The 26,990-nt window shown below is 45.7% G+C and overlaps 7 protein-coding genes across 7 annotated transcripts; 1 reads left to right on the forward strand and 6 right to left on the reverse strand.

The window, feature by feature from the left end:
* Window positions 1-6,978: 6,978 nt before the first annotated feature.
* On the reverse strand, window positions 6,979-8,761 carry F4813DRAFT_248459 (mannose-binding lectin). The gene is made up of 2 exons (XM_049240118.1): window positions 8,398-8,761; window positions 6,979-8,200 (listed from the first exon to the last, which is right to left on the reverse strand). Exons 1-2 carry the CDS (start codon window positions 8,623-8,625, stop codon window positions 7,103-7,105), a joined length of 1,326 nt encoding a protein of 441 aa, XP_049095666.1. The 5' UTR covers window positions 8,626-8,761; the 3' UTR covers window positions 6,979-7,102.
* A 4,962-nt stretch (window positions 8,762-13,723) lies between these two features.
* On the reverse strand, window positions 13,724-14,197 carry F4813DRAFT_393466 (uncharacterized protein; the record flags this gene model as incomplete). The annotated part of the gene is made up of 1 exon (XM_049247426.1): window positions 13,724-14,197. The coding sequence occupies one exon, from the start codon at window positions 14,195-14,197 to the stop codon at window positions 13,724-13,726; it is 474 nt and encodes a 157-aa protein (XP_049095667.1).
* Window positions 14,198-15,586: 1,389 nt separating this feature from the next.
* Window positions 15,587-16,956, forward strand: F4813DRAFT_373756 (glycoside hydrolase family 93 protein). The gene has a single exon (XM_049244853.1). The coding sequence runs from the start codon at window positions 15,701-15,703 to the stop codon at window positions 16,838-16,840; it is 1,140 nt and encodes a 379-aa protein (XP_049095668.1). The 5' UTR covers window positions 15,587-15,700; the 3' UTR covers window positions 16,841-16,956.
* On the reverse strand, window positions 16,957-18,432 carry F4813DRAFT_373758 (uncharacterized protein). The gene is made up of 2 exons (XM_049244854.1): window positions 17,696-18,432; window positions 16,957-17,623 (listed from the first exon to the last, which is right to left on the reverse strand). Exons 1-2 carry the CDS (start codon window positions 17,977-17,979, stop codon window positions 17,008-17,010), a joined length of 900 nt encoding a protein of 299 aa, XP_049095669.1. The 5' UTR covers window positions 17,980-18,432; the 3' UTR covers window positions 16,957-17,007.
* A 115-nt stretch (window positions 18,433-18,547) lies between these two features.
* F4813DRAFT_373759 (alpha/beta-hydrolase) lies at window positions 18,548-20,346 on the reverse strand. The gene has a single exon (XM_049244855.1). It carries the CDS (start codon window positions 20,164-20,166, stop codon window positions 18,613-18,615), a length of 1,554 nt encoding a protein of 517 aa, XP_049095670.1. The 5' UTR covers window positions 20,167-20,346; the 3' UTR covers window positions 18,548-18,612.
* A 132-nt stretch (window positions 20,347-20,478) lies between these two features.
* Window positions 20,479-24,906, reverse strand: F4813DRAFT_373760 (uncharacterized protein). The gene has a single exon (XM_049244856.1). The coding sequence runs from the start codon at window positions 24,472-24,474 to the stop codon at window positions 21,079-21,081; it is 3,396 nt and encodes a 1,131-aa protein (XP_049095671.1). The 5' UTR covers window positions 24,475-24,906; the 3' UTR covers window positions 20,479-21,078.
* Window positions 24,907-25,319: 413 nt separating this feature from the next.
* On the reverse strand, window positions 25,320-26,956 carry F4813DRAFT_248534 (Coproporphyrinogen III oxidase). Its single transcript, XM_049240119.1, has 2 exons — window positions 26,571-26,956; window positions 25,320-26,499 (listed from the first exon to the last, which is right to left on the reverse strand). The coding sequence occupies exons 1-2, from the start codon at window positions 26,736-26,738 to the stop codon at window positions 25,483-25,485; spliced, it is 1,185 nt and encodes a 394-aa protein (XP_049095672.1). The 5' UTR covers window positions 26,739-26,956; the 3' UTR covers window positions 25,320-25,482.
* Between the last annotated feature and the right edge of the window lie 34 nt (window positions 26,957-26,990).

The following is a 26,990-nucleotide window of genomic DNA, read 5'->3' on the forward strand; positions in this document are numbered from 1 at the left end:
GGAATCAACACATCAAATGAGGATGTGAAAGATAGACGATAGACAGATGAGTATGAGAGGGTGAAAGCGTCGTATTGTACTCAGACCCGTCTGATCACTTAGGTTGCGTCCTGTGCCGTCGTAAATACTCGACCTACAAAGTCAAACTGAGCTTGAGCTTGAGCTTGTGTAAGTGGATGAAGGAGATGGTAGGACAAAATGCAGATGCAGATGCGGCAAGATAGGTTGGGGAGATGCACGAGAAAAACAGATACCAATGCGCTCCTGCACGTCCTACTACCTAGCAACTATTATCTTAATTATCCACGTTATTGGACCTGCTTGTTGCAACCCCCCATGCAGCTATGCCTAACAAAGACTCGGCAACATTTTTATTAGGCATGATGGACCTACGAGCCGGGAATACATATGTACCTAACGTATCTCCAAGAAGGGGGGGGTAGGTAAGGAGGGCAACCAGGGGTATGTTCGGGAACTGCGACCTTGACTGACAAGCTTTCGGTGGGTCCTGTGTCACTACCTATTGGTGGCTTCTGCTCGAGCTTTTGGTTAGGAACCTTAGGCTACTAATTTGACACCCAGCATGGGTTAGGTGCAGTGGGTACCTGCTATGTCGTACAGGGATACTTTACAGGGTCTCCGGGGCTTCCTCAGGTATGTATAGATACACAGGTACTCAATCAGATAATGCGGTATGCACCTTCTGTAGATACGTGCAGTACAGTCAGGCATACTGTAAGTTCACAGGGTAGGTACGAGAGACGATTCCCAGCTTAAGGCCAGTTACAAAGTTGGAAAGACGCGTCTTATTAATCCTTATAATAATCCAAAGCTCTGTTCGCCGATCTCAAGACCCATTTCTAACCATTTCTAAGGACTCTAGCCGCTTGATAGTGATTGCAGTTGCAGCTCTGGTTTCTTATTCGCGTATTCTTTCGTCTGGCGCCAAGCGGCAATATCAGCAGACAACCATCTCAACACCATCCGCAGGCCATTATACGATGCAATATTCGAACCTAAACGCACATATTGGTACATAGCTTCTATAGGACCTTCGGGGCGTACGAAAAGGCGTACCTCGCCTAGGAGGAACACGACTCAGCTACTATAGATCTTGAAGAAGATTCGTTGGGACGTGGCCAATAGACGAAGAACCTACGGAAAATATGGAGAAAGGCGTTAGATGGGCTTAGACTATTGATTATCGCGATCTAGACGTTCATAGAGGTATACATATGACACGTTATAAGGCTTATTTAAACTACCGTTGATCATGCAATGTGGTTGATGATTCAATAAACTGTTAGGCTCGTCGGTTGTATTTCTCACTATCCAATATCCAATTACCAGGTATAGTACAATAAGGATTACATTAGTTGGTGCGAGTTGCACGTAAATTGTAATAATAACTAGCACTAGTATCGATGATGGCTTCAGATCTATGTATGTGCGTATGTATGGAGTCGGGGGGTTTTCTGTTAGTGTACCACGCAGGCAAGAAATTTGGGCCATTTTATGTTGTAATCAACATAACTAGCGGATCGTACCGACCTTTATAGAGTATCGAGATGGTCGATCCCGGTGAGCCACTTGGAGCTAGTCCACGGGAAAATAGAATCTTAGGTGAGAGTAGGAATTAGGAATGGAACGGCGAATTTTAAGAGAAATGGTCTGTTAAAACTGGCGCATCCCGGGCATATTGCACTTCTTACAGGTATTAGGTAATGGCATAACATTGTTTTCATACATTTGAGTATTGTCATTCACGAGGACATGCGTTTATTGAAGATGCTTACCATAGAGGTACACCTACCTACATAGTACCCGGTTCAACACAGATCGCGTAGGTATATCAAGAGTCGTATCGAACAGTTATGTTGGCTGTTTACATGAACCTACCTACCTACCTTATACGATTGGGTTAGGCATCCGTAAAATAAAGAAATCATCGTGTTGTATTAAGGTACGTATGTAAGTCACGCAACGCTGCTCCCGAGTGCGACTATCTCCAATAATCGTACATTCAATGTTGATAATCACACCATCTACTGGCTATGTACATATAACTGCTACACCAATAGAAAACCAAACCAGCTCATGCCGTGTCACTTTACAGGTGGCCATCAACGCAGTTGCTTTGGCATCTTATTATGTATCGTCTACATTCCATCACCTTTCGCCTTTCTCCCCACGCGGCCATTGAAGTTCAGGCACATATGGTAAGCCTCGAAAATATAATAAACTGTTCAATAGTATCGCTTCCGGACATACGCGGCGTGAGTTTCGTATATGTCGATTATACGCTTTACCAATGAGCTCCTTGATAGATTTCCGGTTACGACAAAGGTAATTTACTCCGATATCTAACTTACGAACCATACTCTGTATGGCTCTCCAGACCCTCACCGTCTTAGCCATACGATTTTTGCGAGCCTTCTAATTAGCTATGAGCCTCCGGTGGCTTGCATTATCACCACCCTCTCCGAACGACGGCCCCATATACCTCATTCAGCGGCGGCACTATCGCCTCGAGAACTTCGAGATATCGTCACAGAATCTGATATGCGACATACATAGGTATCCAGCCGCTTCTGACACGGTCTAGTTGTATTGGTGAATTCGTAGTACTTGACTGCGTTCAGCTGCGGAATTATTGCTTTAACGATAACACTACATAGGTACCACGCAATTAACTGGCTGCCTTACGAATAGTGTCGTCTTCGCAATGCCACGCGAGCCACACCATGTAAAGCATGCCAGGCATTAGGGAATCCATACCGTATCCATGAGGGATTGGTACTGTCGGCCGCAAGGGACGGCAACGTATGTCACAGTTCCGGGATTCCTCCTAACGACGTCAGGGTCCTACATACAACATCACAAGCATAAACCCACAAAGCTTGTAGTCCTCCGTACAAGCTTTTGCCATTGTTCCCGCGCAGGCCAAGCTTGGAAATCGCCAAAAATGTCCGCTCTTCCGGATCTTTGACAATAATAGATTATGCACAAAAAAAAAAAAAAAAAAAACCCGGCCGATTTACTCGGCTCACCTACTTCCGAGTTCGATATACCTTAAGTCTAAGGTTAGAGAACTAGCAATCATCATAGTACGAAATGTTCAATTGACGATAGTAGTAGTACTTCTTTCTCCAAGCTCGTATCTATATTCACGTCGCAAATTTGAAGTTGTCTTATGTCTCAACCGGAAGCACACCTAATGAGTGAGCCGACCGAGACCTATCTATGCCAAGGAGGAAAAAGAAGAAAAACTCCTACCGGCTATAACTTCCAGTCCGCATAGAAGGCCGTGTCCAATGTAGATACCGTCAAATGGTACCCCCGTGGTTGCAAGTAGTCAGCCCCGGCGAATAACATACATAGGATTTCTCTACCTAGCGTTAAGCCACGCTGCGGAGTTTGCAGTAGTCACACGAGCCCGTTGGATCGTATGGATGCAGGAACCAAGAAAGGCATCAGCCAAGACTTTAAAGCATTGGCCACATTACCATGTGAGAACGTGGGTGCCGAAGGAATTAAATTTGTGATTACGAGCGGCCATCTCATTTCCTTGTTGAGATGCCAATCTGGGGAGTAGAGCCGAGAAGCCCTGGTGTCGTCACGAATCTTAAACCTCGCACATAGGTTATGTATTCTGCACAGAATACCAAGACACGCGTTTCGTGTATGTATGTATGTATGTATTTATCTATGTATCCAGTAGATAGCGCGCGACAACAACGTCACATTACATATGTACTTATGCCCCAGTAGAGACATTGATACGGCTTTGAACTAGGAAACAAAGATCATTCATCTCGAAGTAGAGAAGCACTTCCTCTAGTTAGATACTCTCTATTCCGGCGTCATATGCGAATACCTACCTATGTATTCTCCGATTCCTTACCCAGATAAGAGGTATCTAGGTAGCTTATTAGGCGACGCTGACGTTGTGCCAGTGCAATCCCAGGGACCGATCCAACAACCTGTGTGGATTAAGATTGAGAAGCCCCATGCTGTAAGCTCCGCTTCCAGAACTATGTAAGCTTCTAGATTCTGTACATTGTCAATAACCTTACGGAGGGTTGCTAAAGACTATATTCAATATAATAGCTATTGTGCTACTATAACATTAAAGAAACAAAGCGAACTTTGCAGCATTTTGAGGATAGTTAAAGGATATCGAACAAGACGCTTTCGATTCATCATTAGGTCGGCCTCGGCATGTCTGTGCGTTTCTCATCCTTCTCGAGAAGCTCGAGCCTCTGGTTCCTATGAAAAACCTTAGAATCTCCGCGCTCATCTATCTAAAACTATCCATAGCTAGGTACCTAACCTAGCTCACAATCTATACATTTCAGTAATCTCGCATCATACATAGTGCCACCCTAAAAGTATCCCTGGGGTACCGACACATCCGGAAGGATGCTAGAACGAAGAAAAAAAACTTTCCAGACGCCAATTCGAAGATCAGGGTATATCCTTGAGGGTCCAAATCGTCATAATCTATTTACCTTAGCTTGCTTACTACTATCCCTTTTGAACTTGACCCTTGGCATGGCCTTATGGTGATAACTTGCTGTTTCTTTTTGAAGAGTCCTTGGTTATCTATTAAAATTGCTCTTTGGCCTATCGTAGGCTCAAGCTTTTAGATGACTCGAGTACTGATCATTGTCAATGTCAATGGGTTGCGGTGCCCCGCAATGTCGACTTCAGCTAGGTCAATTTTGCGCCTCGTTACAACTCAGATCTCAGGTCGATGTATATGCGCAACATAAAGATCTCTAAAGTGACAATGTTGAACAGATAGAATAAGCCCTAGAAGCTAGCTTGCACATAGGTCGTTCTCTAGAGGAATGGCGGCGCTCTTCAGACCTAACTGTCGCGGAAAGCTTTCATTCGATTAATTTATTTGCAGGGGTCCGTTGATGTGTACATACCCCTGAAATCTCCAGTGTCTTGGTTCAGGTATTTTGCCAGCTTCCATAAAACTTGAGAAGGGCTTTTAAACCTGAACTCTTGTTTTTTGCAATCGAGGTTGCTAAATTTCAAAGGGGCTCATATGCTAGGACCAACCGGTCCCTCGGATTCATCCATCTGCCAGTCCTCGAAGAGTTATATCAATAATCTTCTCTAGCATACCTATATATCATATCGACCGGGGCTTTGCTGATTGACCTCTTGTATTCCCGTATATGACGATATAGGCAGTACATAGAATGCACCCGACCGTTTTATGATTCTAGACCTAGCAGAGGCCTAGAAGGCGGTATGTATCACTTTGCATACGATATTTCTATGCAACCCGATGTCTCAGTAAAACGTGTTCATCACACGCCTCAAATTTTACAACCCGTTAAAGATAACGTTAGTACAATATTTACAAAGTAGCCGCATTTCCCACTTGTATGTACAATATTTACTCAGCTGTCCCATCTTCAACCTAAGACTCATTAGGGGGTGTAGGCTATTTAGAATTCGGGGTATCTCATCTAACCTTCGAAGACTCTAAATTGGGTCCCATCGGATGAGCTTCCGTGGTGTAAGCCACGAGCCTCCCGCCTTTCCAGACTTTGTCGCTAGTGTAGGTACCTACTATGTAAGTGCAAACCCGGTTAGTTTTGAGTTACCGCATTGATCATGATCCTAGGTATCCTAGGTCTAGAATTGTCTTGATTTTTTTTAACGGAGCCAACGGCAGTAGTTATTGTACTAGGTTAGGGCACCACCAATGAAATCCGTTGAAATCCGTTTCTATCCACGCGGCGCACGCCACACGAGGAGCTTTCAGGAAATACAAAGGCTCTCTCAGCCCAGGACAATTGAGGTGTGGGGTCCTCAAAAACAAAACGAGGCCACGGCACAAGGCGGGTTTCCGTCTTTTAGTTACGAGCTATGGCTTGATCTAATAGTCCTAGTGTCAACGGCGTCTTGTTAAACTGATTACGCACATAGTGCGTAATACGAAGTTCGGGGGACACCGGTGAGGTTGCCCGGACGATTAAAAGTTTAGAAAAACTGTTGGTCTTTGCTCTCACCTTTTCATCTCTCTTCGATATCCGTTCGATCCGTCGGCCGTCCCAAGCGTTCAGCCATCCATTTACACAATATCAATGGAACCGCGTATGATAAATCAGATTAAGTTAGATCTTGCGGATGCAGTTGCAGAAAACGGCAACCTACTTGAAGGGCTGAAGGGATGATCGCTCCATGGGTACTCCAGCAAAGCTTGGATCTGATCTTAGTCTGGGCAACGCATGAACACGAGCACGGTTGCGAACATATGTTGGTCTCGTCTTTTATGTAATGAAACGAGACATGATACCGGATGCGAATATTATATATTAGTCTTTTCTTTGGCTCTCATATCGGCGCCCCGGATAGAGTCCAGGCGTCTACTAACAAGAGCCACGAATTTATACTGCACGCTATGTAAGCCTTTCCGGCACTTTGTGACCGGGGTGTCTACACCGATATGAAGTACGGATTAGTACGGTGAAGTTCTAAGCTCTATCTTAGCGAGAAAGGGGTGCTAATATACACAATAGATTGCATAGGTATCTACCGTTAGTATTGAGTTGGCTTAGAAACCACTCAATCTCGTCATACACGATGTCGCACTACAAGACTTACGTAGGTATTTATTTAACCCCGGGAGCCACGCGAGCAACGCAGGTACACGAGTTAGCCACGAGGGAATTCTAATTTAGTCCATATTTGGCTATCCAACAGTTGTGCGCCGAAGAAAGAAAAAACGGAAACGAAATGGCCGCATGCTCTGCGACCCCCCTCCGCAACTAGGACCTGGCGATCTGTTTCTCCATAGTAAGTACATTTGCAATGCCGATCCTCTCTCATTAGCGTTAGAAACTCCAAGATGTAAGATGTAAAAGATACGGCTTAGTTAGATATAGTGTAGATAGCCTACTACGATAATAGGTATGATGCAAACTCTACATAGCCGAATAGTCTAGATCAGTTCGGCAGATAGATAATAATTTAGCCCCTTTCCCTTGCCTCGTACGGCTACCAGTGACACCATAGAAATATAGTGATGTATCATTACGATTAAATATCTTTACGGCTTCGGTGAAATGGCCTCAACTTACTGCGGCGCATACACGAATGCTAACTGGTCCATCTCATCACCACTCTGGCCTAGGAAGCCGACAATGCCCCACCCATCCGGCGCCGTGAAGGTCGAGCAAGCCGAAGTAGACGTTCCGGCCTCTAAAGTCCGTCCAGCACTCGTTGTCGCCTTTATATAGAAGTTGCGCGTCTGGCCGCTCTTCTGACCCTGGCACAACTGAGCGCTAGTCCAACGCTCATTGGCATTAAGCGTTAAGGTCGCAGTATCGCCACCATTACCTCCGTGCGTGAATGTCGTGCCGTCAACTAACGTTAGGCCAACGCTATCTAACCTCTCCGCACCCCGGAAAGTGATCGTGCTAACCTTTGGTGACGTCTTCCCCGAGAGTGATGTCACATCACTAAACCAAGTGCCGTGCGGGCCACCCCAGAATCCAGATTGTTGCAGACCTGATCCTGCTGACCATGTGAAATTCACAGTGATAGGGTTATGGTCTGACAAGATACTGCCGTTAGACTGTAGGAATTTGGTACTCTCGTAGTTCCAGTACGTAGCGCTCAGGTCGAGAAGCGCGCTCCCGCGGTAGAAGATTTTGTCGACCGTCTCGCATTCGTTAGTGGTGCTTGGGTTTTCGCAAATGGTTTCGACGTTCGGAATGGTGCCATCGTGCACAAGCTCGACCCAAGTATCCGCGAGTCCGTTTTGCTCCGAGAAGATACGGATACCGTCACCTGTCCGCGTGTAGCGGCTATTAGTATCGCCGTACACGAGCACAGCGTTGCCAGAACTACGAGCATCAATGGCGTCTGCCACCTGCTTGAGATTGGCAGCACGTGCTGTTATATCGCCGTCTTCGATACCCGCGTCTGCGTGTAGGTTGTATACGTCGACGTAGACGCCATCGTCAAGGGCGACACGCATGAAGGTAAACCCTTTAGGGGTCAAACAATCACCTGAGCCAATGCTGCAAGTTTCCCATTTCACGCGTTCATAGTCAACCCAGTCGAAGTTCGATAAGGTGTTGAGCCCGGAGCCGAAGGGTACACCGCCGGAAGTAGCCGTACGGTACGGGTGCGTGTCCGTGTCGTAGATGTAAGCGTGATAGTTGAAGTCCTGGGCTTTGCGTTTAGCTTAGATCCTTTTTGTCCATCATGCAGCATGTATGTCGCAGCCCCTTTGCTTTCAGGCCTCTGTTTCAATGAAAAGGGAGAGCAGCGCAGGGGGGGATGGAACAGACGGTTTCAAAACCTGACCTCTTACGAATCATCGATACATAACGAACCAAGGGGGAGACGAAATATCGTACGTACCTCTTGTACGTGAATTATGCCATAATCGTACTGCGCCAGCTTCGTGCCTATTAACCCCGAGTTGGTGGTCTTGTCTCCTGGAACCTCGTTGTTATTGAGGAATTCTGGCAAGCCTGCGACGTTCATGCTAAGAACACTAAACTCGCCGCTACTGGCTGCCAGTGCATCGCTGATTAGCAGAGCCAACGCACCGACTGGGGCGGCAAGATTTGTAGTTGGACGCTTCATCTTTAAGTTGGCGAGAGTCGATGCTGATCTCTATTTCGCTACAAGTAATGATTATTTAGATCCTTTTATGTTTTCTTTCCATCTAGTCTATCACCAGTAAGGGGCACCAGTAAGGGGCACGCATAATACATTAAGACAGAACGAAGATTAGTTAAAGAAAGGTCGTATCCTTCATCTCGTAAAGTTTCCATCCTCTCGGCCTCCGATTACCATAATGGGTTTCTCTACCGGCGCCTCTCCGCATAAATCCAATGCCGATGCGACGCATCCCGTTATATAGCTGCCATTAATGACCTCTTCCGTTATCGAATTCGACAATGCTTCTAGCTCGTGTTCTCAGCCGTTACGACGATTGGCCTTCCTGACTAAACCAGATTACGCAACTACCAGGTATTTACCAGGTATTTACCAGGTATTCTTAATACTCTCCCACTAGAAGGTTTATAGAAATTTCTCTCAGCTTTAACTGCCAATTGTTAGCGCACGTGAACCTAAATAGCAAGATTATAGTAACTTTGCAGGTCTATAGGCGAGATATACGGATTGTCATCTCATTTTATACTTCATGCGCACTTCTATTCTCTACCTAGGTACTCATAGGCTTGATGTCTACTTAGTTACTAATACCTGTATAAGTGAGAAACAAGCTTGCGTTGTTATAATGGGATTTGTAGATTAGTTATTGCACGACTATTTATAATAAACATCATCAATTACCACTTCACTAAAGTCTTTCCTAATATACCTACCTCTATTATCAAACGTGTCTGGCATTGGGCAAGCTTTGCTATGTAGGTGTCTGGAAATTCAACAGCGGAATACAATCTACCGAAACCCGGTTCAAGATCACCCGCGCACGTCCCTCAGATGTGAGGTTATCGTCACTCTAGCAGAATTATGGTAAGATCCATTGCGCTATGACGAGTATACATAGCGTATGTATGCATGTAGATCTTAGGTGATCCGTCGCAAGGTTTACTTCCAACATCAGACCATCTCAGTTTCAGGCTTCAAACACTTATGCCTCTTGACCACGTGCTATGCTTGAGAGCAAACAGTAACAAGATAATATCAAAGATAATATCATGTTTTTGGTATGGTGTATGACGTATGGCAGAGCTATTAAGATAGAATCCAAACCTTGAAGCGGATAGCCGCGCACATACATCCACTTTCACAATCAATCGGACTTTTTTCTTCACATCGTTTATAGTCCTTACGGCCCAGTCTGGCGGCACTGAGATAATCCCTTTGGGACGGACTTCGGATGGTTTCTACATAGGAACCTGGTTTTCTGGTATTTTCTTCAATGGCTACTTGCAGAGAATCAAAGATGATATCCCCGCGTTGCAATTATTATGGAAATATCGAATCTAGATCGTCAGATTATTCGAGTATTAGAATGTTTGCCGCGGCATATATGCAACAATACATATACATACACCAACATCGATTCTCTGATCAACTATGCTGTGACCATATTCTTTACTTCTGCAGCATCACATGCCTTAGGAGGCCTAGAGATCTTCCTTGTGGATGCTCGAGACATATGTGTTCCCCCCGCATATAGAACCCTGCTCGTTGGAGGCGAACGGAGATGTACAGTACCTGAAAGGGAACTAAGAGCTGTTCATTTGTCTTTGCTCATCCCCCACTTTGTGTGCTCGCATAATGGAGCCCCAGCGTAATAACATGACTATTCTGAAATAGGATACTATTCTCATAGAGTACCTAATGTTATGCGGAACAGAACAGGCCATCTTTAAAGCATCGCATCTTTTGCTGTGCTATAGGTAATAAAAGTAGATCATAACGTGAAGACGACTAGGTAGTGACCAACCCACCACGATGCTGCGATATCGGTGTGATGTGATAGAAGTTCGGGTTATTATGGGATGTCTATGTAAGTGCCCACGCCACTATGTAGGCAGGTAAGTAATCGATCGTACAGCATCAATGCCTGTAGTCAAGACTTGCTGGTTGAAAAATCATGCTATCACGCCGCTAAACCTCTACTGCTTATGTGTTCTATCTTGTAGACTCTCGGCATCAATAAACGAAAGCCCCATTGTAAAGGCAGCCTGATCCCAAACCCTCCCTGCCCTCTCACCCCACCATTATGTACGTATATGGTCCCCGAGAGCTTGCGAGCTTGTATCTGCATCTGTATAGTATGATCGTGCGTTAGGTATGCAAGAGTGGCAGTGTCCCTGCATTAAGCATCGCGCACCCGCCTCATTGATGCTCGGGATCAGGGCTACCAGTTAAAAGAAAGTCCTGGACTCCGAATCCCTGCAAGTGTGCGTGGTAAGCTAGATGCGGGGATACCTTCCGAAGGTACGCTACCTGTGGCAACTAACTGCTAAATTCTCAAAGCTCTTCCGACTGGTGCTTCCAGTCCGGATTCTGCCGCTCTAAGGGATGTCTTAGAAGAGACAAGACGGGGTGAGAGTTCTACTCGTGTATTCATACGTCAACGCCAACAGCAATGCTGCAGAACGTTGAGAAATCAGTAAGCCAACTTCTACCATTACTTTAATTATGTGTGGTGGTATTGGTATTGTCAACATATAAGTATCTAGAGCCCGCTTATTACTCGGGGAGGAGGGGCTTCCAAGGCATGTACACGCTTGGAGAGGTACATATGCACGTGGATAACCATGCTTTACACGCACTGTATACCCCTCCGGTTGGAAGATCTATCAGAGGTACGTATCACGTAATTCTCGGACCCTGAACTCTACACTATCACTAGAACCCCTGAATTCCTAGTACCTATACTATGTATGTACATAATAGGGTTGTCCTGGGTAGGTTAGAAGGGTGTGCATCTAGACAACCTGAAGACAGTTAGGGTATTGGCAAATGACGTATAAGTCCACCTAGACCAAACGACAATGTTGCCGGCGACTAGTTTCCCGGTCAAAGCCTTGCCATTAGACGCATTCTTAGCGCTTTTGAACGTGAGCTCACTATTATATTCAAGGCATACACCTGATACTCTAATGTATAACAAGGGCCCTCCCTGTCTATCGGAACAATATAGTGACCGCCATCCCGGAGAATTATCTTATAGCCTAGATATACGGAAGCTACCGTTGCTCGTAGGATTCAAACAGAAAGGTTAGCGACTGATCATCTGTTTAACTTTTCGAGGTTACCATTTGCCATGTATTCCGGATATCCGAGCTCATCTCGAGAGACCAACACCCTCTATATTGCGAGACATGGATACCTGTAAAAGCTATAAAGCTAGTCTTGAATTTTATCACGACGATGAGCTAAGATCCAAGACTCGGTGAGTAGGTACCTAGGTAGGTCTACATCAAGGGTTAATTATGGTTATGGTATATAGGAGGGTTTTAGAAATGCCTCCGCCTATGTTAAAGTATTACCGACTAATTCCAACGTTTGAGAGATACTAGTATGAGGTATAGACTATTATAGTAGCCGGATATAGACTTTTTAGCTATGTAGGTACTATTATGATCTTTCTCTAGGTACACGTAGGACGCAATTAGAGTGTTTTCGTGGAGGGCGATGCTTAATGTTTACTTATTTACCCTTGTTTATATTTTTAGACACCGTAGCTAGTCTCCCTACGCATGCAAGGCTACTAGTTTTAATATTTTACCTTACATTTAATATTAAGAGGTATATGACCATTTCAGCCTTTCTAGTCTTTTAGGTCCTATTGGTAATATAGTATTCCGGTAACTTAAACGGCTTATTTTATGTATAAGTCAAACCACCCTTACTGGGGCCACCCTAGTGGGGGCCACCCATTTCCCATACAAAATCAACAACTTCGCATGTCTATAATTAATTCAAGGAAATAGATAAAAATATATAATATCTTATGTTTTACTTTGCGATCATTATAATAGCTTATTTACATTTTATCATGTTTAAAATTTAATGTTTTGATAGTAAATAATAAAGTGTATTTTTAATGTTATTTTGAAAATTTTGAAAATTTTAATTTTATATGGGAATTTTATCAAATTACCATAAAACCTTATAAACGCTTATAACTTCTCAGATAAATAAGTTATATAATTGGCCCTAAATTTAAAAGTTGTACTAAAACGTTCCTTATTTAACGATATAGATTCTACATTTATACCATATTAATTGGTAAAGTTATAAGCAATAATATCCCTTAACAGCTTTGCATATAAATTTGTATGTGTAATTGTTAGTGTATACTCTTGTATTCATTTCACCACAGATATTAGCCCTGCCATTTTTTCAAAATTTTATACCTGGTGAAAATCCAATACCGTACTCAAAATCAAAGACCGTATAATTTTATCTATTTTCTTGAATTAAATACAGATATGCGAAATCGTTGATTTTGTATGGGAAATGGGTGGCCCCCACTAGGGTGGCCCCAGTAAGGGTGGTTTGACTTACCTACGTAACGAAATTGACAATACCATTATATAAGAATATGGTGCGGTGTAAACCTTAGGCTTTTGTGTTACCTGGAGGGTGACCTCTTGTATAACCAGTGGTAGAAAGAGACGTTGTATTGATGATATCCGGATATACACGCTACTACTCACCGTGATACTATCGACAATTTGGGAAATCATTAGTTTTGCGCTCATGTATAAATCGATTTTAAATCCATACAACGAATTATATATCCCTTTTGGAGTCAACGTCACTTAAAAGACTATTGGTGGCGGGGAACGATTGACAGATAAAGTTCCGACTTAGAAATATAAAAGATGATAACTTAAGGTATGTTCGATGCCTCCTTTATACTGTACGAGACATTAGGTTAATATATAGTACTTTGAGAGCAGCTAAAGACTCGATATAACCACTGATACACATGGGAATGTTATCTCTAAAAATAACATGAAAATGAATGATTATAGGTAGTTTAGGCGCTCTAATGAATACCGAAGGGCTCAAGTGAACTCAAACGATAGAAATAGGTAGTCGTCCAATAGGTATTACGTATAAATTATAGTATTTTACAACATGGTAAATAGGCCAACCCCTTTATAAGCCGTGCTGCGTAGCCAGATCTTCGTCCATAACACACAGCATCTGACCCTTCACATCCGTGCCTGATACAAGGTGCTCATGGGCTTTTACAGCGTTGCTGGGCCTGAATAGCTTCGCAATTATTAGCGACAGCTCCCCGCTCCGGACCTTTCTCAATATTGCCTGGAAGTCTTCGAGCCAGACCTGCTGCTGTATCGCCTTGTAGTTGGCAACAACACACCATAATCTCATTCTCAAGCGTAACCGCTGCCGAATCACGGTTATAAGGTCGAGTTCGTTTTGCCGTAGTCCGGATCCCACTAGTAGAAATCTTTGACATGACACCAATCACTATAACTTGCCCGATATCCTCTTTTATCGCCTGGTAACTTCTTTGGGTGTTTTCTTCGCTCCCCACCGCGTCATACGCCACGTCTACCCCTTCGGCGCTAGTAAAGGCTCGGATTTGGTCTACGAGGTCAGGCGTATGGTGGTTGATCGGAACTACCCTTAGAGACTTCACATATTCGAATTTTGATAGTGGACATCTCCCTATCATCTTCAGGTCCATTTTAAACGCCTAGACCAGCTCTGCTACTGCCGTCCCAACACCTCCGCTTGTGGAGCCGATCAAGATAGACGTCTCCCTATACTTCAGACGCAGCCAAGCTTATACTCCTTGTCTCGTCTGATTACTGATCATCCGTTCTATGTAATCGAGCTTACCCCTGATAGGACCCCTTTTTAGTTCTTGTAACAATAACAGGTACTGTTGTCATAGTTATCCCCTTAAATAACATACAATTGTGCCTCCTAAAATTCTGTACAGTACATAAGGCTTCCTTAGAAAGAAGTAAATGGCTCTTGTGGAATTAGATCGACTAATCTTAAGGCCTTTTTTCAATACGTTAATGAATAAAGCCGGATTTTGCGTACCGTCCATAAATATAGCGGGATGAAATTGTATGTTAGCTAAAGGGATGGCTTATTATAGTTTGGAAATTGCTAGCCGGTACATAAAGTCACAACTTAACTAGTCGGGCGTCTTTATGAGGAGTTGTCTTAGTGTTGATAAGTGAAATAATTCTCTCCCAGTTCCCACGTTAAAGGGTTTAAGGCTTAATATACGGATTAAAAGTATAGGTAATTAAATATCTCATTTAACTAGACTTTAAAGCCAACTGTATAGTATCACGATTTTTAAATCACATACCATAGGAATCATGTAGAGATAAATTTAGCCTACCGGAGTTCCAGCTTCGAGGTTGTCAAGCATATCACCATTTCTCTTTATCTGACATTCTCAATCATCACATCGTTGATAGAAAAATAGTAACTTGTTTATTATGCGATTAAGAACTCATGACATCCCTCAAGGCCATAGATACCTCCCCATCTTGCACTAGTTTCTCAGCGCTAATTTACATGCGGGAGTCTTTATGTTGCGAGAACATACCATGCTAATTCTCGATCCTATTGTATGTCCCACTCTTACGGTTTAGAGTGAATGATATCAATAGGATAAGCACACCGACATGGGCTGAAAATTATCTATAAAATAGCAATTCCTGGAATATAGATAGGTCGTCAATAGGCTTATTTGGCTTGTTACGGTTTTTCTAGTGGTGCGCATGAAGAGAGAGAGTCTTGGAGACGACAGACCGCTTCGTAACCCAGTTTATGTGGGGAACGAGGGGAAATCAAGAAGTTATTCCAGCCTCCCAAGGGGAACTGGGTCGCCCCGTTTGTGCTGGGTGGTGGAATACGACCTTGTTGTGGTTACTATTAAACCTATGGGATATTTCCATGAATCGGCGTAGGTCTGGGCTGTCACTTTACCATGTTTGTCACAGACAAGGCCTTTTGATTGGCTCGACTAAAATCTGGGGTACCATGGGAAGATCTTGTTTTTGCGGAGCTGTTCGGAGGAGAGCATAGCGAATGTTCTGAACGGGTTTATCCGGATAGCCCGAGAGGCAAGTATATAATTAGAAGATTGTCATGATGAAAATAGAGTATAGATCCTCGACTTGTAAGCTCTCTCAGGGAGCTGGGTTAATTACATATAGCCGATATGTTGCTCTATGATCGTTTATCGGCCGCCTTGGCCATCTTCTCGCTTTCTACTAGCACTTTTGCGGTACCGCAATCGTCCGCAATCAAAGAACTCTCGCAGGTTGTGGTCTACAGTCCGCCTTCCAATTATACGGATCCAAGAGTTCTCTATGCGCGCACCGCGCAACTCCCGAATAACGACATTCTAGCAACATGGGAGAATTATAGCCCGGAACCCCCGGCGGTATACTTTCCCATCTACCGATCCAGCGACAAAGGCGCTACGTGGACGGAGCTCTCTCGAGTCGAGGACCAAGGATCCGGATACGGATTACGCTATCAGCCATTCCTCTACGTGTTGCCAGAGGATTTCGCAGGCTATAAGAAAGGAGATGTGCTACTAGCTGGTTCATCGATCCCGACAGATCTCTCAACGACTCAACTTGATCTCTATGCTTCTTCGGATAGCGGCAAGACGTGGAAGTTCCTGAGCCATGTTGCTGCTGGGGGCGAAGCCAAACCGAACAATGGTTATACTCCTGTCTGGGAACCATTCTTGCTACTTCACAATGGCAAGCTTATATACTACTACTCAGACCAACGAGACACGAACCACGGCCAGAAGCTGGCTCACCAAACCACTACCGACTTGCGCAACTGGGGTCCCGTAGTTGACGATGTGGCTTACTCTACATACAGCCAACGTCCAGGGATGCCATCAGCAGCATTGCTCCCTAACGGCCAATACATCTTCACGTATGAGTACGGCGGAGGATCGAACCCAGCAAACTCAGGCACATTCCCAGTCTACTACCGCCTCTCCAGCGACCCGGAAAACTTTAACGCTGCGGCCCATCATGTGCTGAAGACCACTGATGGCTCGGTCCCATCAGGCTCGCCATATGTTGTGTGGTCCTCGGCTGGCGGTGCGAATGGAACGATTATCGTGTCTTCGGGATGCTGTTCTCAAGTCTACATCAACAAGGCACTAGGAGACGAAAATTCGTGGACGAAAGTATCGACGCCGGAGGGAACTTCGTACACCAGGTCTCTACATGTCTTCCAGGAGGATCCTACGTCTTTTCTGATTGCAGGAGGCGGTCGTCTACCGCCTAGCACAACTAATAAGGTCACTATCAGTGTGATGAATGTCCCATGATCATTTAGCACTAGGAGAATCATGATTTAATGCAATAGTTAGCATCTACAGCTGAATAATATGGATATAGTCGTTCCTACGTGATATTAGAGAAAGTTTACTACCAAATTTGAACGAAATAGGACTTTCTTACAGGCGTTTAGCATAAGATTTCGCACTCAGAAAAGCTACCTCCAACTCTCATGGGGCAGCTCAGCCGGCCTGGGAGTGCCCGTGATCTCGTGTCGATTATTCTCTGTGATCATTTCATGCGTATTGCTCACAGTCTGCATCTCTTGCTGGTACTGTTCCCATACCTCTGCCCGTGTTTTCTGAGCCCCATAATTTGGCAGGTGGTTGATAGTCATATTTCCTTGCTGCTCTTTCTCCTTGGGATGATTTATTTTCCACAGCCAGATACCAATCGCAATTGAGATTAGGAGTAACCCCCCCAGTCCTACACCTACACCAATGCCTATCTTCGCGCCCAAGGAAAGCCCCGTTTCTGCGTCCTCATTACCTATCTCAGTCCCACTTGGTGTAGGGGGTTGAGAAAGAGAGGGCGATAGTGACGAAGTCGCCGAAGAAGTCGGCGCGTCCGTGCGAGATGCTATAAAATCGCTCCTCTGCCACCGTACGTTGATTGCTGCGGCATGTATGATGATCCCACTTAGTACAGTAACTTTGCTTATCTGGTTAGACAGGTCTGGAACCGTCACGGAGACAGATGAAATAGCAGACGATGAACAGGACAAGGTCGACCACGTCTCAGTTGGATCTGGCTGCTGTATGCACACATATCCTCTATCAAAATAAAGTTCTTGTTAGAAGCTCCATTCCTATAATCAAGTGGCAGAGTATTATAATTCAACATACAGCGGACAACAGGTCGCTCTAGTCTCGGTAAGACTTGCGATAACATCGAAAGTTCCGCACGCCGACCACCAACCAGACGGGCAGATCCCAGGGGAATAAAAACCAGACGCCGGCTCAAAACCTGGTGGGTAGCACTCGGACGTGGCACTGGGCCCCAGACTATGGTACTTGTGAGTAGTCGTGTTGCCATCCTGCAGAGTCTGCGTGTATACAATCCCCGAAAGAATAGAGTTGCACCCGGACGCCGGAGTAAATGTCGTCGTCAAAGGCCCGAGATCTGACATCGCTCGTCGGATTGAATATTAGATTATGCTCAAATAGACGGGGATTGATGTATTATGCGCATAGGAGATATGCGTGACGCTTAGAATTCGTGTCTCCAAGGAGAGGGGTGATATTTAATCTACCCCCTTGATCTGACCTTATCTACTCTGCTCTAATTGGGGGCTTGTCTTGGATTCGACTGATGGGTAAGATCCTGTACGCCGTCAGTAACTTCTCCTTGCAGATATCGATCCTTTATTAATAAAGTATAAATAGAGGCGTGAGATGGGATATTTCGATTGGCCTGTTTAAGCCATAACGCCACCGTCTCGATCTTTTCAAGATCTGTGGCCTATCACGAACACAAATATGCGCTCGGTAGTTGTGGGGTCCAGGAGACTTATATGTCGGAGAAGAGGGTTATAAAACATTGCGGAAGTTCCCCCAATTTTGACAGGTGACGAAGAGCTACACGCGGTTGGGTGATGATAAGTTAACCAGTATCTCACTGGAGGAAAGGTTGTTAGGAATACTAGACAATGTTATTCAGCAAGAAGGACTGCATAAATTTGTAATATTTATAATTCACAATATTCTACATATAGCAACAAGGTACCTAAATCATCATGATCTACCTCCTATACCTCATACATTTAATTCGGTGATACATGAACCTGCCAATACCTCCTCCAGTCAAACCAAGCCCCCATAGTCTTCTCATTCTCCCCCTGCGCCGGCTTCCACAGGCCAAACCCCTTCCCCTCGTCATACTGCGGGAACTCAGGCTTCTCCTTTAGCAACCCTCGCTTCTCACCCGTAGACAGAAACCACAGAAAATCCTCCGACACATGCACATACTCCCTCAACCCCTCGTACACATCGATCCGCGCCCCGGTCGTCCAGCTCAGCAGCAACGGCTCTAGCAGCGGCGCATCCGTAACAGACGGATGCGACGTCCCAAGCGACGTCGCGAACCACGACGGCATTCCCCGCAGCACGTTGTTCTCGACGATGTCGCGCACCGTGTCGAAGTGCGCGCGCCCGTAGAATAGGCTGTACCTGCTGCTCCACGAGTTGCTGTGGACGACGAGGACCGGCACCCGGATGTCGTCGTTTAGCTGGCCGCTCTGCTTGCCTGGATCTAGGATGATGGCGCCTTTGAACGGACGTTCTGCGCTGGGCCCGCCTCGTAGGGCTTGCATGGCGCCGGTTGCGCCGTAGCTATGGCCTGCGACTATCATATCGTCTGTGTTGAGACGGCCTTTCCAATTTATAAAATCGACGCCTTCGTCCCGCATGTTTGATTTGAATACCTCCTTTCCCTGCCCCTCGTTAATTAACTTTAGGACTCGAACGGTCTCCTCGATCTCCGCCTCTCGGAAGTCGAGCTGTGCTCGTTTGAATTCGTCTACCGTCAACTCCTTCCCGCTAGGCATTTCTACTTCCGGGACGTTGAAGGTAAGTTTCACACGATCTGGTTTTCCACTTTCCATGATAACGGACCCGGGACATGAACCGTCCCTATGCTCAAGCAGCGCTACAACATAACCTCGTGATGCGAGCTCACCAGCATAGTGAGTATAATCAGTGCGACTGCTTGCCATGCCATGAGAAAACACGATAATCGTATGCCCGCCTTTTCCAATCTGTACGACCTTCTCGATCTCCTTCATGTTGTCCCGGGTCTCCGGCATCGCCGTCACCTCAGATACAAGGTCGGCTAACGGTACGTCGACTTGAGCTGGAATTTGAACGTGTCCGACGAGAGCTTTCAGTACTCCTGTCATGACCTTGTTCATGATAAAGTTGTTAATGTGCGCGAACTTGGCGTAACCCTCGGCGGTCACGGATATCGGGTTTGGAATCCAGTGATGCTTCGCTTGACGATGAGTGGCATGGTAGATTGCTGGATAATATAACGCGAATAACACAGTATCTAACTCAAACGCATTCTTTTTTGTCTCCTTGAATCGTACCGTATCGACGATGCGCGGTGATGCTAAGGGTGTCTCGATATCAACTGCGCCGACAGGATACGGACCGCTGTAATCAGGTAATGGCCGAGGAAATGGAGGCAGCGAGAATATGTAACAAGAAACAATGATGAATATGGCTATTAATCGCCATGTGTATCTTGACCGGAGAGTACGGGGTAGTCTTGACCTCATTGGAGGCGCGTTGCTCTTGACCTCTGGAAATGGCTTCATTGTGAGTTTTGACTCGTATAAGATTCACTTTTGGAAGACATGAATTACTTTGAAGTAGAATATGAGGAATCAGATAAATGTAAGCTAAAGCTGATATCTACCTAATTTATTGAACTCGGGAGAAAGACGATGATGCAATAGTATATAAACTTGAAAGGATTTAACTAATATAGTACCTATATTTCAACTTCCAAGTTGGATCTAACAAGCGTAAAAGCGTAAAAGCTATAAGGCTAGTTAGATTATGTAAACAACTCCGCAAGATTCAGCATCTCTTGTTTTTCAGCTGAACTGACGTCAGTCATAAGTCGATTCTGATATTATTTGTACCTACCTATGTATTGTCTGCCAAGGCAAGCAACGTACATGTAGGTACCTAGGTACATTGCCACCGGACATTTGATGTCTCTACCCCTAATAAAAGTACCTAATTCTATTAGGACTAGGTACATAACTAAGGTATTGTAAAAACTCCATGACTTATTCCCTTCCAGCTCCAACGACGCGTACGACAATCTAATTAGTAGGTAACGTGATATTAATCAGATAATTAGAGGGCCACCTAATACGACCCCTAAGCTAAAAGCGCTATTATACTTATACAAAGGTCTGCGTAGATGTACACGGTTAAGACCAGCCCGTGCTCAATAGCCTCCATTCATCCAACCCAGGAAAGCCTAATGACTTCACGCTTTTGTACTCCATCAAACCCTTATACGCAGGTGTCTGTTACTCCAACCCTCGATTTCTCTAATGCTATGCCATGTTCCAAAGGAAGCATAATATATAGGCGTGAAAACACGTTTCATACATCACCCACTTAAAAATGTACGCCAGCCCTGCTACACCCACGCCCCGAGTTTTAAGAAACCATTTTTATATCCCAAATCGGTTATCTCAAAAGCTGTTAGGTTAAATCCTGCCTCTATCAACCACTTGTCGGCCGAGAATTTCTATCTCGCCCGACTCTGCGGTTCGGCGTCGTTCCATTATCCATCTTGTTTCTCCACTATCTTCTTCCTTCGTGTATGAGATGCTGTCTGCACTTCCTCTATGCCTATGACCCATGCCTGGTCTTTTTTGGGAAGGTAGACCAATTGTTGGGCTCGTATTTTCACTAAGTGGTCTTGTCATCGTGCTTGACGCCGATAGACTCGGGCTTACAATGCCGGTCCTTCTTTCGTCGAGTGGGCTGGACTCCTCATCCTCAAAGACAGGTGGGCAAACTGATGAAGGTTGTAAGGGGGAAAACACTGGTAGGTTAGAAGGTGAGGTTGCGACAGTGGGGTTCGGATTAGAAGGCACCGTGAGAGGTGGAATGGAATTGCTAGGTATGCCAGACATGGACATAGTCAGCGTGGGGCTACCCGAGCCACTACCTGCTCCGGCAGAGTCCTGACTAAAGATAGAAAACGCAGAATTCTTGCGTCCGTGCGAAGCTGCGAGACCAAGGTCCTGACCCCATGGGCTAGTAGCGCCGTTTCTATCGTTAGGCGAGCCCTCACGCGAGCTTACGAGTGACGCTTGAGAGCCACCCCATGCTTTGGAGCGTAGACGAAGCAGTGCCGACAGTGACATGTTATCATCGTCTGCCATCATTGCGAGCTGAGCTAAGCCGGGACTTTGCAAAGGCCCATTAGGATTTGCGCTTTGGGGTATACCTAAGCTCATGATTGAGTTTCGATTCGAATACTCGGAGCGCTCTGTGATAGGTGTCAAGTTCGGTTCGCGCGAGACGATACGACCCGAGGTACTTCGATTGATACCGCTGGGACCAAAGTAACCCCCGTGAGAATACTGGTATAGGTTCTTCTCGCTAAGCGGGTTGGCATTATGATAGGTTTGCAGCTGTGCTGGTGCGGAGTAAAATCCAAACTCTTGTCCATACCAACCATCCGAATCGTTCGCAAGAGCGCTAGCATTTGCCTCAGCGATAATATCGTCGTCATCAAGTTCATAGTCGTCTAGTCCTGCGGATAGTCCATTGTCATATTCATAATCATCTAGGTTATCGGCGTGGGAGGACGCAGACGTCGTCGGAGACGTAACTGTTAGCTCAGCAGGCAGCGGGGGGGATGAATCTCTTCGAAACTTCCCGGAAGCTGCTGCTTGATGAGTTGCTAATGCCAGGGCCGCTTGGTAAGCTGCTATTTGGCCTTGATCTGTATCGTCTACATCAAAAACCGACGATTTCCGCTCTTCTACGAGTGGTTCTGTTTCTGCTTTGGGTTCAGATTCGGTCGGTTTAGACTGGAGGCCGGCACTGAGCGAAGTGTGAGCCGTTGATTCTGAATAATCGGATTGCGCTGACAATCTAGAGGTCATATCGGATTCTCGCTTCTTTGCTTCCTCGACAGCCTTTCTCTGCGAGAGCGTATTGGCGAACAATCCGGGAATTGGACGACCGTATTTATCAGTATCCTCAAGATCGAATATAGACTCATCAAACGCCGACCCATCTCCCTCCCCGTCAAAATCATGGATCAATCCGTCGTCAAAATATAGCTCGTCGTCCTTAGAGAGCTGTCGTGTTGTTCCTTCCTGTTGCTGCTTTTGAAATAATACTTGTTCAGGCATCTTGTTGACAGCTTCGAGCCCTTGGATGCCCAGTCCCGTCGGGGTATTTTCTTCTGATACCTGCCTTGCAGAAGTTTCATTTAAATCCTTGGTGGGAATATCTAAGGGCTGGGGGACATCTATCATCTCTTCAGTTATTGCATAGCCAATGATACTGCCATTTGCATCTCTAGGCGTAGGCAACATTCCAGTGCTACGGGGACTGGCTAATTCTGACACGGGATTGGATCTTTGAAAGGAGAAGCCCGCGAAATTTTCCTGGTCATTATCTGGGTCATCTGCACCGCCGAAGTCTTCTTCGTCCAAGTCCGCATTAACACCCGGTATACGTTCTTCGAGGCCATCGTCATAATCCATCGCGTCATAGTCAAATGCGTCTTCGTCAAAATCATCGAAGCGAGAATCCCTCTTTTCGAGGGGCTCGTCCGTTTTCTTGTCTTGCTGTCGCTGCCGGTGTCGTTCTTCTAGCAACTTCTCCTGCTTCGCAGCACCGATCATATCAAAACTAAACCGTGAAGACGTGCTTTTCATATGTCTGGGAATCGACGAAAGGACGTCTCGGCTAGAAGATTCTGATCCACTGCGAGATAATGACATCAATGACGGGGGGATCGAATTTGTTCTCCTCTGGCTATTTCGTCCATTTCTGGACTCGATATTGGAGCGGCTATTCACTGAACCCCGGTTTTTCAGTAAAGATGCGGTATCTACTGATACAGTCCGAGAATTTGTTGAGGATGATCGAGTAGACTGAGAATTTCCGTCCTTAGGAGGAACTGGAGGTGCCCCTATAACAGGTGAATTATATTCTAAAGTAGGTGACACAACATCCTGACGAGGCTGTTCGACTCCTGAACTAACTGGTTCATTATTCAGTACAACTTTCCTCGGTCGTGGAGCACTAAAATCATGGACTCGGGTGCCTCTAATCCGAGGATCGTATGAAGGTTCTTCATCTTGACCACGTAACGGCAATGCAAGGTCTGGTGCATTCTGACTGGTTTTTCTCCGCAGAAGCAACGTAGACATGGGGTTTTTCAAAAAAGGGAGGCTTTTCTTTCCTCTCGGGGCATCTTGGCCATGAGAGGCCTGAGAATCTGACACCATTCTAGCGCCCGGTGGCCGTTTACCTGTCGTATTTGCATTCTGGAGAGAGACAGGTGGGGTGAAGGAAGAAGCGGCCTTGACAGGCTTTACTGGCGGCACTGGGCGACTTGAAAAATTGGCCACGCCAGAATAAGTGGTAAACGACAGAGGAGGTTCCGGCGCGCGGGTTGTATTCCTATCTAACGAGTCTGGTCTCAGCGCCGCCTGCTCCCGACGGTAATTTTGCAAAGCTAGTCCGCCAATAAACCCGCTATCCCCATTATAAGATGACCGCGGTAAAGGCTTCGACTCTTCGCGTGGCTTATGTTCAAATTTTTCTAGGTCAATCGCTAGGTCTGACTCGGTTGAGGAAATGCCGGAAATTGGTGGCAAGGTTGGCGGCTGGCTATGCTGTAAGGGCGGCTGTTGGGACTGAGGTGGCGCCGGCTGCGAGGGAGGCTGCCCATGTCCATGGGCAAAAGGTACGGAGGTGGCGGATCGTGGTCGAATCTCAGGCGCTGGGACGCTATCGTCAGGGACCAGCTGGGCTGGTTGAAGGGCAGCAGCATCCCAAGGGCTGGTTTCGGGTATGGGAGATGAAGGATTGGACGGACCCCGTCTATGAAAGCGGAGATGTGAGAGCATTCCGACGGGTTGGATCTAATAAGTTAGATCTTGCAGACCAAACCCGAACATGACTCGGACGGGAATGGTGTTAGTTTCCTGGGAGAAAGATGAAATGCGTCGGCAAGGAAAGTTGTATTATACGCGACAGCTTTCGTAGTCTTAGGAAGATGGGTTGCTCGCTCGCTCGGAGTACTGTCGCATATGTAGGGAAAATGGATCGTCACAATATCGAGGATCGGCACGGTCTCTGAACATAAGGCAGTTACCGTGTTGTATATATACATTAACTCATTAACCAAAGATCACAGAGACGTGAGACGTCTTGTAAATAGACGTAATGTAATCCCAGGCTCTCTGAGTTGAGGTGTCGGATTGGGTTGAGAAAAAGCGTTGTTTAGTTTCTATGTCATTATTGGAGTTAAGCTTGTTTTTTTGAGTTTCCAAGTCGAGTTCAAGTCCTTTCATTTCTTTAATGACACCACCTTACAGGGCAGGTGCTTTCCCAATCTTGTCCTGCCGCGTCTGTCACAGCCCCACCGAGATTATTCCACCTTACAATTTACAGGGCTTAGAATATGGCACGTGCGCTCGGGACATTTCAACGGCCAACGCCAAAAACTTTAAACTGTTTCCATCCCGTCGGGTCTACCGCGGTACCATTCCGACCTATCCTATCATCGGAGTTTCCGTGTTGGTTTAACCAACCAGATCCAGTGTAAGTCGTGTATTGAAAAGAAAAGAAAACTATACCATTGACAACAACATAACTAGGTACCTAGGTTAGGTAGTTAATTCAGCTTTATTACTTTATGACTCGCTAAAACTCCCAACCTATATCATCAAAATTCTACCAAGCTCAAACGCAGAAACATGATTTAGTCATGACTTTATACTTCTTCCTATCCTTCCTATATACGGTAGGTTTCTCTTTTTATATACACCATTTCTTTTTAACATTCCTATTCTTGAGTCTTTCTTGCATCTTTTCCCGTATAATATATTACTTATTTTCTAAACGAGCAAGCATTATACCCATTCTTTGGGGTTCTTGAGAACTTCAAGAAGTCTCTGCTCTCGACTCCTCGGCTCCGGTTCGTACATGTAACGCCAGGACGCCGTTAATGGCAGACTCATTAGAATGCTTTCGACTCTTGATCCGGGAACATTCAAGCCAAAAGCTGTACCGCGGTCGTGGACCAAGTTGAATTCGACATACCTGCCTCTTCGCACCTGTTGCCACTCCTTCTCCTTTTCGGTAAAGGGCATATCTTTTCTTCTTTGGATAATTGGCAAGTAAGAAGGCAAGAAGCTCTTAAGGCAATCTTGAATGAATGCAAATGTGTTATCGGCGTCGGCCACGGTCTCATCCAGGTCGTCGAAAAAGATTCCACCTACACCCCTAGACTCGCCTCGATGCGTGTTAGAGAAGTACTCGTCGCACCATTTCTTAAACTTAGGGTAATATTCCTTGTTATGTTTGTCGCAGGCGTCTTTCATCGTCTTATGGAAATGCACCGCATCTTCATCAAACAGGTAGCTTGGTGTTAGATCACTTCCTCCGCCGAACCACCAGGCCTGTGGAGTTCCGTCCGGCAGCATCGTCTCGAAGTACCGATAGTTCAAGTGAACAGTCGGCGCCATCGGATTGTGAGGATGTAGTACCATACTTAAGCCGAGGGCGTAAAAGTCGACCTCATCTTGCTCTGCGAGATTTTTATGGTGGACCCTCATCTTCGAGATGGCGGGTTTCGGCAACGTCCCATAGACAACACTGATATTCACACCAGCTTTTTCGAATACGTTTCCTTCCTGTAGGACACAGGAGACGCCGCCGCCGCCTTTCTCTCTAGTCCACGTGTCCTCGCGGAAGCGCATGCCGTCTACCTTCTCAAGTTCGAAGACGATCTCCTTCTGCTGTTCGCGAATGAACTTCTCCATGCGCAAACGCATCGGAGAATTCTCGTCTACGCCCTTTTCGCGTTTCGTTCTTTCATCGAGTTCGGCGAGTGTGCGAGCGTCGAATTTGACTGGTTTCTGAGTCGCCTACGATGGAAGACAAATTGGTCAATTAGGCGATCTAGAGCCATGCAAAAGGATTCAATTGGACTAAATACCATCGTATAAGCTAGACCAGATAACGAAATAGTGGCAATAGCAACTCTATTAACCCAGCGGGACCTATTAGTCGTATCCGAAGCAGTTGTGAAGGTTCGTCGAGGAGGATGGCTAGCTCTTCCGAATTGTGGCCGTAATACGAACTGGCCCAATTGTCGCTTCGACATCGTGTGCTCCCTTGGGATTGAACGATTTTATAGGAAAGCAGTAGGTTGAGACGATCGTAAGTTTTGCTATCTGGTCGTAAGATTTAATTGGGACCTCGTCAACTCACTGCCTCAATAGCTCAATATCGCAAAGCTGCTAATAAGAACAATCAGCTGAAGAAGGCGACGCTACAAACGGGAATTAGCGGACACCAATTAGCGGACACCAATTAGCGGTGGTGTCCGCTGATAGCTTGTGTCTTGCTTGTGTGC

This window comes from Daldinia decipiens (genome assembly GCF_022478715.1).
Source record: "Daldinia decipiens strain CBS 113046 unplaced genomic scaffold F4813scaffold_44, whole genome shotgun sequence".
NCBI classification, from domain to species: domain Eukaryota; kingdom Fungi; phylum Ascomycota; class Sordariomycetes; order Xylariales; family Hypoxylaceae; genus Daldinia; species Daldinia decipiens.

What these genes read in the sequence shown, in the direction of transcription:
- F4813DRAFT_248459 (XM_049240118.1), bottom strand. Translation starts at nt 8,625, where the DNA reads ATGAAGCGTCCAACTACAAATCTTGCCGCCCCAGTCGGTGCGTTGGCT. An exon ending in GCATAATTCACGTACAAGAG is followed by an intron (nt 8,201 to 8,397) that starts GTACGTACGATA and finishes CGCAAAGCCCAG; the next exon opens with GACTTCAACTATCACGCTTA.
- F4813DRAFT_373756 (XM_049244853.1), top strand. Translation starts at nt 15,701, where the DNA reads ATGTTGCTCTATGATCGTTTATCGGCCGCCTTGGCCATCTTCTCGCTT.
- F4813DRAFT_373758 (XM_049244854.1), bottom strand. Translation starts at nt 17,979, where the DNA reads ATGTCAGATCTCGGGCCTTTGACGACGACATTTACTCCGGCGTCCGGG. An exon ending in AGAGCGACCTGTTGTCCGCT is followed by an intron (nt 17,624 to 17,695) that starts GTATGTTGAATT and finishes TTATTTTGATAG; the next exon opens with AGGATATGTGTGCATACAGC.
- F4813DRAFT_373759 (XM_049244855.1), bottom strand. Translation starts at nt 20,166, where the DNA reads ATGAAGCCATTTCCAGAGGTCAAGAGCAACGCGCCTCCAATGAGGTCA.
- F4813DRAFT_373760 (XM_049244856.1), bottom strand. Translation starts at nt 24,474, where the DNA reads ATGCTCTCACATCTCCGCTTTCATAGACGGGGTCCGTCCAATCCTTCA.
- F4813DRAFT_248534 (XM_049240119.1), bottom strand. Translation starts at nt 26,738, where the DNA reads ATGTCGAAGCGACAATTGGGCCAGTTCGTATTACGGCCACAATTCGGA. An exon ending in CTGGTCTAGCTTATACGATG is followed by an intron (nt 26,500 to 26,570) that starts GTATTTAGTCCA and finishes CTTCCATCGTAG; the next exon opens with GCGACTCAGAAACCAGTCAA.